Source organism: Anser brachyrhynchus, assembly GCF_964034855.1.
Source record: "Anser brachyrhynchus genome assembly, chromosome: 26".
NCBI classification, from domain to species: Eukaryota; Metazoa; Chordata; class Aves; order Anseriformes; family Anatidae; genus Anser; species Anser brachyrhynchus.
The window spans coordinates 2,070,784-2,083,387 of record NC_137719.1 but is presented as its reverse complement, the minus strand read 5'-3'; the positions used below and the strand labels follow the sequence as shown (position 1 = coordinate 2,083,387).

The 12,604-nt window shown below is 55.7% G+C and overlaps 1 protein-coding gene across 1 annotated transcript; it reads left to right on the top strand.

Annotated features, from left to right (window-relative positions):
- The first annotated feature begins 3,617 nt into the window (after window positions 1-3,617).
- LOC308183117 (uncharacterized protein) lies at window positions 3,618-7,297 on the top strand. The gene is made up of 2 exons (XM_080568734.1): window positions 3,618-6,307; window positions 6,416-7,297. The coding sequence occupies exons 1-2, from the start codon at window positions 5,591-5,593 to the stop codon at window positions 6,887-6,889; spliced, it is 1,191 nt and encodes a 396-aa protein (XP_080424860.1). The 5' UTR covers window positions 3,618-5,590; the 3' UTR covers window positions 6,890-7,297.
- The last annotated feature ends 5,307 nt before the right edge of the window (window positions 7,298-12,604 follow it).

Here is a 12,604-nt window from a genome sequence, read left to right as displayed (position 1 = left end):
GGAGGAGCAGGAGGAGCCGGTGCCCATCACGCTGCAGCAGCGTCCCGAGCGGGAGCGCCTGAAGCAGCTGGCCCAGGAGGAGCGGCAGCGGGCGGCCCACCAGATGAAGATCGGCCCTGTGCAATTCTTCGCGCAGCGGCAGAAAGACGGGGCCATAGCCAAGTATGCCGGCTACCCGTGACCCTGCGCTCCTCGACGGCCCCTGCAGCACCCAGTGGCGCTGAGCTCAGCATGCAGGCACAGAGACCTCTGCAGGCACCTGCTCCAGCTTGAGCCGCACTCTTCAGCCCTTTCCCCTCTCGCTTGCCCTTACCCTTCTTTAGTGCTGTAGCTAGTCAGTGTTTCTCACTGTCAGGGATGGGCAACGGGGGGGGATGGGAGATGGGGGGGTCACGAATGAGTGTTGGGAGTGTTGCGATGGAAGCTGTTGGGATGGGCAATACCTGGCATGGGCAAGTTTGGGCATGGGAACTGCTTGTTGGGACACAAAATGGCAGGGATTGAAAGCTTATTTCTTCCTTTCTGGTCCTTTCTCTGCTTTATAGCCTTTTTTCTTAAATTCCTCTAGTGTAGGTGTTCACTCAGCAACGCCTCTGCCTGCAGTTGTTCTGGCAGTGGGATGCCGAGGGGATTTAATGCAGCCCGCTCCCGCTGCCCATGCTCAGTCCGTGAATGGATGTGGGCATGGCCAGCACGGACGGGAGAAAATGGGTGGATGGATGGATGGATGGATGGATGGATGGATGGATGGATGGATGGATGGATGGATGGATGGGAGTTGGGAACTGAGCCTTGGGATCAGCAATGGGAGGTTGCTGGGATAGGAAATGATCAGTGGGATGGGAAGTCATGACGGTGATGGGGATTCATTAGTGTGAAATGATGGGAAATTGCTAGGTGATTTTGTGATATTGTGATCATGGTGGATTTTTTGTGATATTTTGTGATGTTGTGATCATGGTGGTGATAGGAGAGCATTAGGCTGGGAAAAAATTGTTTACATTAATAAATTTTATTGATTGTCTTTTTAATGTATTGTATGATTTGTATTATTATTTTCTATTCCTTTATTATTAAACTCTTTATCAATGCCTATGAGCTTTTATTTTCCTTCCGATTCTCTGCACGTTCACTCAGGATGGGGGGACGTGAGCGAACAGATGTGTGGTGCTGAGCGGCCTGCCGGGTTACACCACAACAGACTTTTTGGCAGCCAAGCTGGGGCACAAAGGGTTGAGCTAACGTCACATCTGACCGGAATGTTTTAAAAGAGTGTTTCTTATAAGCTTTCTCTGAGATTGATAGTTGCTGGTCACAATGTTGATTTTTTCCTTTCTGGTGTTGTTTTTCTGTGCTTTTTAGGTGCTTTTTCTTAATCCCTTTCTTGTTGTTTATGATCCCTGGGGGCTGGCCTATGTTTGCTGATGGTTTTGCCCACTTGCAGGTAGCACGTGCTCCTCTTGCACCGACGGTGAACTTAACCCAGTATTTGTCCCCGAATGACAACCTCTGTGGTTAGACAAGGAGTTAAAAATTCCAGCCAGCGATCAGCCCTGAGGCAGGATGGCTACAGGTGGCAAGGGCTGGGGGGGGATGTGGGCCGGTTTTTATCACGATTGCCACCTCCGATGGCTTTGGAATTCAGCCCTGAACAAATGTGGTATCCTACGGCGCTGCTAAAAGGTTTTAGAAAGGTGTGCCCCGATGCTGGCAGTGCCAGAGATTTACAGCTCGCCAAGTTGTCCGAGAAAAGTTTGGATTTGTTACCCGATGCGCAAGAAGCCAATCCAGACACCAGGTCGAGACACAGTTTTCTTTCAGAACTGCGCGAGTCTGGGTACCAGGTGGTTTCCCACAAAGGCAGCACATGGAAAGATTTTCCACGCCACGCTTGATACAATCTTTTATCACTGCATTTCCATGCTAGTACAATCCCCTAACTTCTCACAGGTTCCAGAATTAGCCTACGGCTGACATGACAAAATGATTCTGCGCATCCTCAGAGGGGAAGGGTCTCCTGTTGGGCTGGGGTCTCTCACTCTAGGGCTGTGATTTTTTGCATTAGAATGAGGGTACTTCGTATTAGAATAGCTTTCCATTGTTTTCCAGTGGTTTCCAACAAATGGATTAGTATCAAACTCCAGTGCACGTGTGTAGGATTTTTCCTTACAAAAGGGTCTTCTCGAGTAAATAGATTCCTAGTTATTCATCCTTTAGATAGCTTCAACTCCAGGGTCATCTTTGCCCTTGCCTGAAAATACCCATTTGGTATCTGTTCTCATGAAACAAAGTTAACGAAAAACAAACAAACAAACAAAAACAAAACCCAGTTCCTAGCACCAGCGGCTTGTTTGCTGGGTCTGCTCTATGTGTTTTGAAGACTATTCAGTCCAATTCAGCACCTTCAAGAGAAATTGTGTGGGTCTATGAAAATGCGTCTTGATCTGATGCAAGCCTGTGACGCACCCTGAAGGCCCTCCAAGCCCTGGGATGGGCTCTGAGGCCCTTCCGAGCCCTGGGATGTTACCCGCAGCCACTCCAACCCCTTTGACGGGCCCTGCGGCCTCTCCAGCCCCGCTGACAGGCCCTGCAGCCACTCCAACCCTCTGACGGACCCTACAGCTGGCTCCGGGGACTGCCCTGTGGCATTCCCAGTCACCGATACACACAAGATGAAAGAGTGGATGCACAAGTCATCTCGTTTAGTAAGGGAAGAGAGTCCTACTGAGAAGGGGAAGGAGCAATAGGAAGGCGAAGCAGACTACCCCAGTGGAGGGCCGTCCTAGGGAACAGCAGGCTGAAGACCACCATCTAAAAGCAGCAGTAACCAGGTGATCCCGATCTCTGGGTGAGCTGTGAGACATGCGGAAAGATTTCAGCTGTCCTCCAGGCGAGCACATTGTCACCTTGCTGCTGCCATGCTGGGATAACGGCTCCGGTGTCCGGGCTGTGTCTGTGCTGTGCCTGTGCTCTGTGCTGGGCCTGTGCTCTCTGTGCTCTGTCCGTGCTCTGTCCGGGCTGTGTCTGGGCTGTGTCTCAGCTGTGTCTGGGCTCTGTCCGTGCTGTGTCTGGGCTCTGTGCTGTGTGTGTGCTCTCTCTGCTCTGTCTGTGCTCCGTCTGTGCTGTGCCTGTGCTGTGTCTGGGCTCTGGCTGGGCTCTGTCCGTGCTGTGTCTGGGCTCTGGCTGGGCTGTGTCTGTGCTGTGTCCGGGCTGTGTCTGTGCTGTGTCCGGGCTGTGTCTGTGCTCTCTGTGCTGGGTACGTGCTCTGGCTGGGCTGTGTCTGGGCTGTGCTCTGTGGTCTGTCTGTATTGGCCTCCTTTCTCCCCAGTTCTTCTCAGAGCCTGTCTTCAGATGAACAGTCTCAGTCCTTTGTCAGCCATCCCGAGACAAGCCACCACCCCCGACGGGACCGCTGAAATCAGAGGGTGCACCTTCCTGTCTGTGGTAGCAAGAACTCTCTGGTAGGCAACAAGATCCGGGACGAGCCCCTAAACCCTGAGAAAAATCTCAATAATTTTCTTCAGACAGGATCTTCTGTGGAGCTTTTTTATTCGCGATTGCAATGGTGGGCATCCTGCAAGCAGGAGCGCGCAGTAAAAGTTTATCATAACCGTGTATTCCCTATTACCCGACACCTGATTTCTCCCCTGTTTCTTCATTGGCTGAGTACTACGGGTTCACAGCCTACTCGACGCACTACTATACCATATACGTACAATTTTATTTGACCAACCGTTAATTTCTCCTTAACCTTTTATTTTTTCCTTCTTCTCTTGTGACTAGAGGGCCCGTGATCTTTGCTTTTACTGATCTCGCACTGCTCATCCTGTTTTTCTTAGCTATCCTCGTTATTTTGGGACAGTGGGACCTTCCCCTTATCTGCTTAACGGATTCCCCACTGCTATGCCACACAATGCCACTTTTGCATATGCAAGGTTAGTGGATTTTTCCACTGCAAAAACACCTTCTATTGCAAAAACACAACTTTGTTTCTCACAAGGAGAAAAAACAACACGCCTAAAGTCGAAGCCACATACTAGAAAGAGAGGAGGATGCGCAGCACGGGAAGCTTCCCACAGAAAGGAGCTGCATTTGGGGTAAAAATCTGTCCCTTTTTATGTCATTGAGACATACGAGGGCGTAGGACACCAGCACTTCAGGTAACCAAGAGATGCTGTGCGTTTCGATCCGTCCCCCTGAGACAGCCACTAGGTGACGATGTTTCCAATTTTCTTTCAAGAAACCTTGCTTTCTCAGGCCCAGGTGTCCAGCTGCACATCGAGGACGTCCCTGGCTCCCAGGCGCAGTTCCCAGGCCGAAGGCCGAGCTCCCATCCGAACCCCCGGCCCGGCAGACATTGCTCCTGGCGTTGCGCAGCAGCCATTTCATGTCAGCCTTTGCTCATGGCAGTCAGCTTAGCGCCGTCAGTGCTGCCATCGGGGTGCCCGAGAGCCGCGTGAGGTCAGCAGAGAGTCACTGTCAGCCTTTGACCTCACAAAGGTGGGTGGCCATAAGTGCCCTGAGCGTCCAGCTCGCATGGAGTACTGCTGGTGGCACTCAAGGCATGGAGGTCTGCATGGTGCAATGGGAGACGCCGATGTCCTGCTGGTATTTTCACTGCCACAGTAGTGCCTCTTATAATGCTACTGTTAATTAGTGCTCTACCCTTCCGATCTTTTACTAAGGTAGCTAGAGAGAAGTGCAGACACCTGTTTATTTCCTGGTAATACCTGCAAGAACCATCTATCTACATCTTCGCCAGATTCATCATAGCGCTCTTGGTACCGCTGATCTGTGTTGCTCTGGAATAAAGTGCAATCGTTAGCACGCCAAGTGTCCATGCCCTTGCATCTACCAGAATCGTGCAAATCCCTGTTGGGATCTCTGTCTAGCTGTGGGCTGGCTAAGCTGTCTTTTGGATGGTGAAAATGGGAAATCGTGGGGATGGGAAATGATGAGTGGGATGAGAAATGATTGCTGGGATGGGAAGACTTCCTTGGGCTGGAAAGCCATGGGGCTAGGAAATGAAAGAGATGGGAAATCTTCCTTGGGATGGGAAAGCTTCCTTGGGAAGGAAAAGCATTGGGATGAGATACCTTCCTTGGGGAGGAAGGCATCCTTAAGGAAAGGCATTGGGATGGGAAATCTTCCTTGGGGAGGAAATCATTGGAAAGGAAAAGCATTGGGGTAGGGAAATCTCTCTTGGGATGGGAAATTATTGGGATGGGAAATCTTGAATGGGGTGGGTACGATTCGTTGCGGTAGGAAATAGTTGGAAAAGAAATGCAAGGGATGGGAAGTCTTTGGGATGAGATCTCATGGGATTAAGAAACGCTTCGTGCTGATGGGAAATAGTTTGCATGGGAATCTGTTGGGCTGTGAAACTGTCGGGATGGGAAATCGCCGGCAGGATGAAAAGTCTTGGGATGGAAAAGTCTTGGGATGGAAAATCCTTGGGAGGGGAAAGTGTTGGAGTGCGAAACCCCCCTGGGCCTGGCAAATGAGGACTGGGACGGGAAAGGCTCATGGGGATGGAAACTGATGGCGCTGGGAAGCCTGCTTGGGTAGAGAAACTGCAGTCCTCACCAAGATGGCGGTGAGGGGCTGGTCAGCCGTTGGGGCGGAGCCCCCGTTGCCCGGGTTCCCCAACGAACCGCCCCACTCTCCAGCGACCATGGCAGGTACAGCAGCGGGCTCCCGCTCCTCCCGGGGCTGCGGCCCTGCCGGCGAGCCCAGCGCCCGAGAGCTCAGCCCAGCGCCCTTTTTCCTCACAGAGAGATTCCCCAGACGGCTGCCGCCGGTGCCGCAGACGCCCAACTCCCCCTTCGTTGTCCCAGCTGAGCCGCCAACGGTGGCTGCCTGGCTGCTGCCCTCCTTCCCCGGAGCGATGGCGGTGCCCTTGCAGCCCCCCCAGGTACCCACCCTCTCCTACGCGCTGCCCCAGGCCACCGTCTGGCACGTGGTGCCGGAGGTCCAGGGGCAGGTGCTGCAGCTCCCACCCGTGGCGCAGCTGCCACCTGGGGGGCACCTCCCACCCGAGGGGCACCACCTGCAGCTGGTGCAGCTCCCCCCTGTGGGGCATATCCTGCAGCCGGTGCAGCTCTCCCCCGTGGGGCATAACCTGCAGGTGGTGCACCTCCCACCCGAGGAGCATATCCTGCAGCCGGTGCAGCTCTCCCCCGTGGGGCATAACCTGCAGGTGGTGCACCTCCCACCCGAGGAGCATAACCTGCAGCCGGTGCAGCTCCCCCCCGTGGGGCATAACCTGCAGCCGGTGCAGCTCCCCCCCGTGGGGCATAACCTGCAGGTGGTGCAGCTCCCCCCCGTGGGGCATAACCTGCAGCCGGTGCACCTCCCACCCGAGGGGCACCACCTGCAGCCGGTGCAGCTCCCCCCCATGGGGCATAACCTGCAGGTGGTGCAGCTCCCCCCCGTGGGGCAGCTCCCCCACACCGCTCTTCCCTGTGCCCCTGTCTGCCAGTGCGGACAGCCCATGGTGACGGGGACACTGGTGCCCCACCATGCGCTGGGGCTGGGGCCCAGGGCCGTGCTCCACGGGGAGCCCCTGCACCCCGCAGGCACCTGCCTGTTGCAGGCCCCCGCCCACCGCAGGCCCCCGCCACCCCTCGTCCCGGGGCCTCGGCTCCGGGGGCAGGCGCTCCCCACGCCCCGCACCGTGACCAGCAGCCAGGGGCAGCTGCCGGAGCCCTGCGACCACGCCGTGGGGCTCAGCGAGGACCAGGGGCCCCCGCTGCCTGACCCCACTCCCCCCGAGCCTTTCCTGGCTCCATCGACCCGCAGCACCCAGACGGCGACGCCCGACGGTGAGTTTGGCGCTGGCACAGCCGCCCCGTTGTCGCCCCACACCCATGAGCCATGGGAAAGCTGACATCGCCCGTCTTGGGGGATTTTCTTGCTTCGTCCTCAGCGGCGACAGCCCCGCAGGTGCCTGAGGAGCCCCCGCAGCTGCCCGAGCTGGGCCCTGATGCCTTCGCCGAGGCCTTTCCAGAGCTGGCAGGGGACAGCCAGCTGCTGCAGCACCTGCAGGACCAGCTCCTGGCCGACCTGGACATCCCCGGCACGGAGGAGCTGTTCAGCTGGCTCGAGGCCGTGGAGCCCCAGGACGCCTTCCCCGATTCGCCCAGCAGTCCTGCCCTCAGCCGCCTCCTCTCCCAGCTGCCCGACCTCTCCGAGGACATCGAGGAGCCGAGCACGCAGGGACTGGAAGCCACAGGAGCCCTCGGTGAGGTACCCTCAACCCCTGGGGTGTACCCCGAGAAGGTTGGGGGTGGGCTGTTGGTGCGGTCCCCTGTTGTGCTGGCATTGAGCCCCCCGCTCAGCCCTGCAGCCAGTCCCCTGCCCGGTGCCCTTAGTAGACCCCTACCCAGTCCACCCCTGAGTCCCCCCAGGAGGTCCCCTGACACCCAGGTCCTCAGTTCCCCTAGTAGACCCCTGCCCAAACCCCCCCTGAGTCCCCCCAAGAGGTCCCCTGACACCCAAGTCCTCAGTGAGCAGAGGACACCCCTGCCCACATGCCCCCTGGGTCCCCTCAAGAGCCCCCTGGCTGCCCCTGTGTCCACCGGCACCAAGCGGGGGGCCAAGCGCCGCGCGCCCACCAGCACCCCCAGGACAGCGGAGAGCTCCCAGCCCAAGAGGCCAGCAACGGAGAAACCCCCCGGCAAGGACAGGAAGATGCTGCTGGGCCAGGGTGTCCAAGGCCCCGAGACGCCTTGCCAGGGACGCCGTGCCAGGGACGCCAGGATGTCCAAGGCCCCAGGACGCCGTGGCAGCAGCAGGAAAGACGGCAGTGGCAGGCAGCAGCCAGCGACCAACAACAGCCGGGCGCCCAGCAAGAGAGCCCGAAGCCCGGGGGCTGCTGGGGGGCAAGGAGCAGCGTCGCCGCCTCCCCGCAGAGCGCGGCTGCTGCCGGAGACTCCGAGCGCGGAGCCCGGTGCCGTGCGGCCCCAGGACAGCCTCTGTCCCCAAGGCGTCAGGGCCAAGACGCTGCAGCGCCAGCGCCGGGACACAAAGACCCCCAGCGAGACTTTGCAGCCGCTGGGGGCCAGGGCGAAGGCGCTGGGGCCAGGGCGCCAGCTGCCCTGTGTGCAGCTGCAGCCCACCTCCAGCAGCCCCAGCACGATGCCCAGCGCCGCGCAGACAGTGCCAGCTGTGCCCGCTGCCCCCCAATCCCCAGCTGGCGGCAAAGAGAAGGTGGTGCCAGCACCACCAGGCAGCACGGCGTGAACAGGGGACGCTGCCCTAGAGCAGGCGCCCAGAGCGCTGTGCCTGCCAGCCGCGGGGGGCCAAGCGCAGCGGGGGGCTCTGCCCACACAGCCGCGCATGCTGCAGCCCCTGGCACGGCCCCGCGTGGACTACGTGCCCTGCGTGGGGCCCTGGGCAGGCGGTGACGCGGCGCCCACGCCGCTGGAGGAGCAGGAGGAGCCGGTGCCCATCACGCTGCAGCAGCGTCCCGAGCGGGAGCGCCTGAAGCAGCTGGCCCAGGAGGAGCGGCAGCGGGCGGCCCACCAGATGAAGATCGGCCCTGTGCAATTCTTCGCGCAGCGGCAGAAAGACGGGGCCATAGCCAAGTATGCCGGCTACCCGTGACCCTGCGCTCCTCGACGGCCCCTGCAGCACCCAGTGGCGCTGAGCTCAGCACGCAGGCACAGAGACCTCTGCAGGCACCTGCTCCAGCTTGAGCCGCACTCTTCAGCCCTTTCCCCTCTCGCTTGCCCTTACCCTTCTTTAGTGCTGTAGCTAGTCAGTGTTTCTCACTGTCAGGGATGGGCAACGGGGGGGGATGGGAGATGGGGGGGTCACGAATGAGTGTTGGGAGTGTTGCGATGGAAGCTGTTGGGATGGGCAATACCTGGCATGGGCAAGTTTGGGCATGGGAACTGCTTGTTGGGACACAAAATGGCAGGGATTGAAAGCTTATTTCTTCCTTTCTGGTCCTTTCTCTGCTTTATAGCCTTTTTTCTTAAATTCCTCTAGTGTAGGTGTTCACTCAGCAACGCCTCTGCCTGCAGTTGTTCTGGCAGTGGGATGCCGAGGGGATTTAATGCAGCCCGCTCCCGCTGCCCATGCTCAGTCCGTGAATGGATGTGGGCATGGCCAGCACGGACGGGAGAAAATGGGTGGATGGATGGATGGATGGATGGATGGATGGATGGATGGATGGATGGATGGATGGATGGGAGTTGGGAACTGAGCCTTGGGATCAGCAATGGGAGGTTGCTGGGATAGGAAATGATCAGTGGGATGGGAAGTCATGACGGTGATGGGGATTCATTAGTGTGAAATGATGGGAAATTGCTAGGTGATTTTGTGATATTGTGATCATGGTGGATTTTTTGTGATATTTTGTGATGTTGTGATCATGGTGGTGATAGGAGAGCATTAGGCTGGGAAAAAATTGTTTACATTAATAAATTTTATTGATTGTCTTTTTAATGTATTGTATGATTTGTATTATTATTTTCTATTCCTTTATTATTAAACTCTTTATCAATGCCTATGAGCTTTTATTTTCCTTCCGATTCTCTGCACGTTCACTCAGGATGGGGGGACGTGAGCGAACAGATGTGTGGTGCTGAGCGGCCTGCCGGGTTACACCACAACAGACTTTTTGGCAGCCAAGCTGGGGCACAAAGGGTTGAGCTAACGTCACATCTGACCGGAATGTTTTAAAAGAGTGTTTCTTATAAGCTTTCTCTGAGATTGATAGTTGCTGGTCACAATGTTGATTTTTTCCTTTCTGGTGTTGTTTTTCTGTGCTTTTTAGGTGCTTTTTCTTAATCCCTTTCTTGTTGTTTATGATCCCTGGGGGCTGGCCTATGTTTGCTGATGGTTTTGCCCACTTGCAGGTAGCACGTGCTCCTCTTGCACCGACGGTGAACTTAACCCAGTATTTGTCCCCGAATGACAACCTCTGTGGTTAGACAAGGAGTTAAAAATTCCAGCCAGCGATCAGCCCTGAGGCAGGATGGCTACAGGTGGCAAGGGCTGGGGGGGGATGTGGGCCGGTTTTTATCACGATTGCCACCTCCGATGGCTTTGGAATTCAGCCCTGAACAAATGTGGTATCCTACGGCGCTGCTAAAAGGTTTTAGAAAGGTGTGCCCCGATGCTGGCAGTGCCAGAGATTTACAGCTCGCCAAGTTGTCCGAGAAAAGTTTGGATTTGTTACCCGATGCGCAAGAAGCCAATCCAGACACCAGGTCGAGACACAGTTTTCTTTCAGAACTGCGCGAGTCTGGGTACCAGGTGGTTTCCCACAAAGCCAGCACATGGAAAGATTTTCCACGCCACGCTTGATACAATCTTTTATCACTACATTTCCATGCTAGTACAATCCCCTAACTTCTCACAGGTTCCAGAATTAGCCTACGGCTGACATGACAAAATGATTCTGCGCATCCTCAGAGGGGAAGGGTCTCCTGTTGGGCTGGGGTCTCTCACTCTAGGGCTGTGATTTTTTGCATTAGAATGAGGGTACTTCGTATTAGAATAGCTTTCCATTGTTTTCCAGTGGTTTCCAACAAATGGATTAGTATCAAACTCCAGTGCACGTGTGTAGGATTTTTCCTTACAAAAGGGTCTTCTCGAGTAAATAGATTCCTAGTTATTCATCCTTTAGATAGCTTCAACTCCAGGGTCATCTTTGCCCTTGCCTGAAAATACCCATTTGGTATCTGTTCTCATGAAACAAAGTTAACGAAAAACAAACAAACAAACAAAAACAAAACCCAGTTCCTAGCACCAGCGGCTTGTTTGCTGGGTCTGCTCTATGTGTTTTGAAGACTATTCAGTACAATTCAGCACCTTCAAGAGAAATTGTGTGGGTCTATGAAAATGTGTCTTGATCTGATGCAAGCCTGTGACGCACCCTGAAGGCCCTCCAAGCCCTGGGATGGGCTCTGAGGCCCTTCCGAGCCCTGGGATGTTACCCGCAGCCACTCCAACCCCTTTGACGGGCCCTGCGGCCTCTCCAGCCCCGCTGACAGGCCCTGCAGCCACTCCAACCCTCTGACGGACCCTACAGCTGGCTCCGGGGACTGCCCTGTGGCATTCCCAGGCACCGATACACACAAGATGAAAGAATGGATGCACAAGTCATCTCGTTTAGTAAGGGAAGAGAGTCCTACTGAGAAGGGGAAGGAGCAATAGGAAGGCGAAGCAGACTACCCCAGTGGAGGGCCGTCCTAGGGAACAGCAGGCTGAAGACCACCATCTAAAAGCAGCAGTAACCAGGTGATCCCGATCTCTGGGTGAGCTGTGAGACATGCGGAAAGATTTCAGCTGTCCTCCAGGCGAGCACATTGTCACCTTGCTGCTGCCATGCTGGGATAACGGCTCCGGTGTCCGGGCTGTGTCTGTGCTGTGCCTGTGCTCTGTGCTGGGCCTGTGCTCTCTGTGCTCTGTCCGGGCTGTGTCTGGGCTGTGTCTGGGCTGTGTCTGGGCTCTGTCCGTGCTCTGTCTGGGCTCTGTCCGTGCTCTGTCTGGTCTCCATCTGCGCTGTGTCTGTGCTCTCTGTGCTGTGTCTGTGCTGTGCCTGTGCTCTGTGCTGGGCCTGTGCTCTCTGTGCTGTGTCTGTGCTGTGTCTGTGCTCTGTCCGTGCTCTGTCCGGGCTGTGTCTGGGCTGTGTCTCAGCTGTGTCTGGGCTCTGTCCGTGCTGTGTCTGGGCTCTGTGCTGTGTGTGTGCTCTCTCTGCTCTGTCTGTGCTCCGTCTGTGCTGTGCCTGTGCTGTGTCTGGGCTCTGGCTGGGCTCTGTCCGTGCTGTGTCTGGGCTCTGGCTGGGCTGTGTCTGTGCTGTGTCCGGGCTGTGTCTGTGCTGTGTCCGGGCTGTGTCTGTGCTCTCTGTGCTGTGTACGTGCTCTGGCTGGGCTGTGTCTGGGCTGTGCTCTGTGGTCTGTCTGTATTGGCCTCCTTTCTCCCCAGTTCTTCTCAGAGCCTGTCTTCAGATGAACAGTCTCAGTCCTTTGTCAGCCATCCCGAGACAAGCCACCACCCCCGACGGGACCGCTGAAATCAGAGGGTGCACCTTCCTGTCTGTGGTAGCAAGAACTCTCTGGTAGGCAACAAGATCCGGGACGAGCCCCTAAACCCTGAGAAAAATCTCAATAATTTTCTTCAGACAGGATCTTCTGTGGAGCTTTTTTATTCGCGATTGCAATGGTGGGCATCCTGCAAGCAGGAGCGCGCAGTAAAAGTTTATCATAACCGTGTATTCCCTATTACCCGACACCTGATTTCTCCCCTGTTTCTTCATTGGCTGAGTACTACGGGTTCACAGCCTACTCGACGCACTACTATACCATATACGTACAATTTTATTTGACCAACCGTTAATTTCTCCTTAACCTTTTATTTTTTCCTTCTTCTCTTGTGACTAGAGGGCCCGTGATCTTTGCTTTTACTGATCTCGCACTGCTCATCCTGTTTTTCTTAGCTATCCTCGTTATTTTGGGACAGTGGGACCTTCCCCTTATCTGCTTAACGGATTCCCCACTGCTATGCCACACAATGCCACTTTTGCATATGCAAGGTTAGTGGATTTTTCCACTGCAAAAACACCTTCTATTGCAAAAACACAACTTTGTTT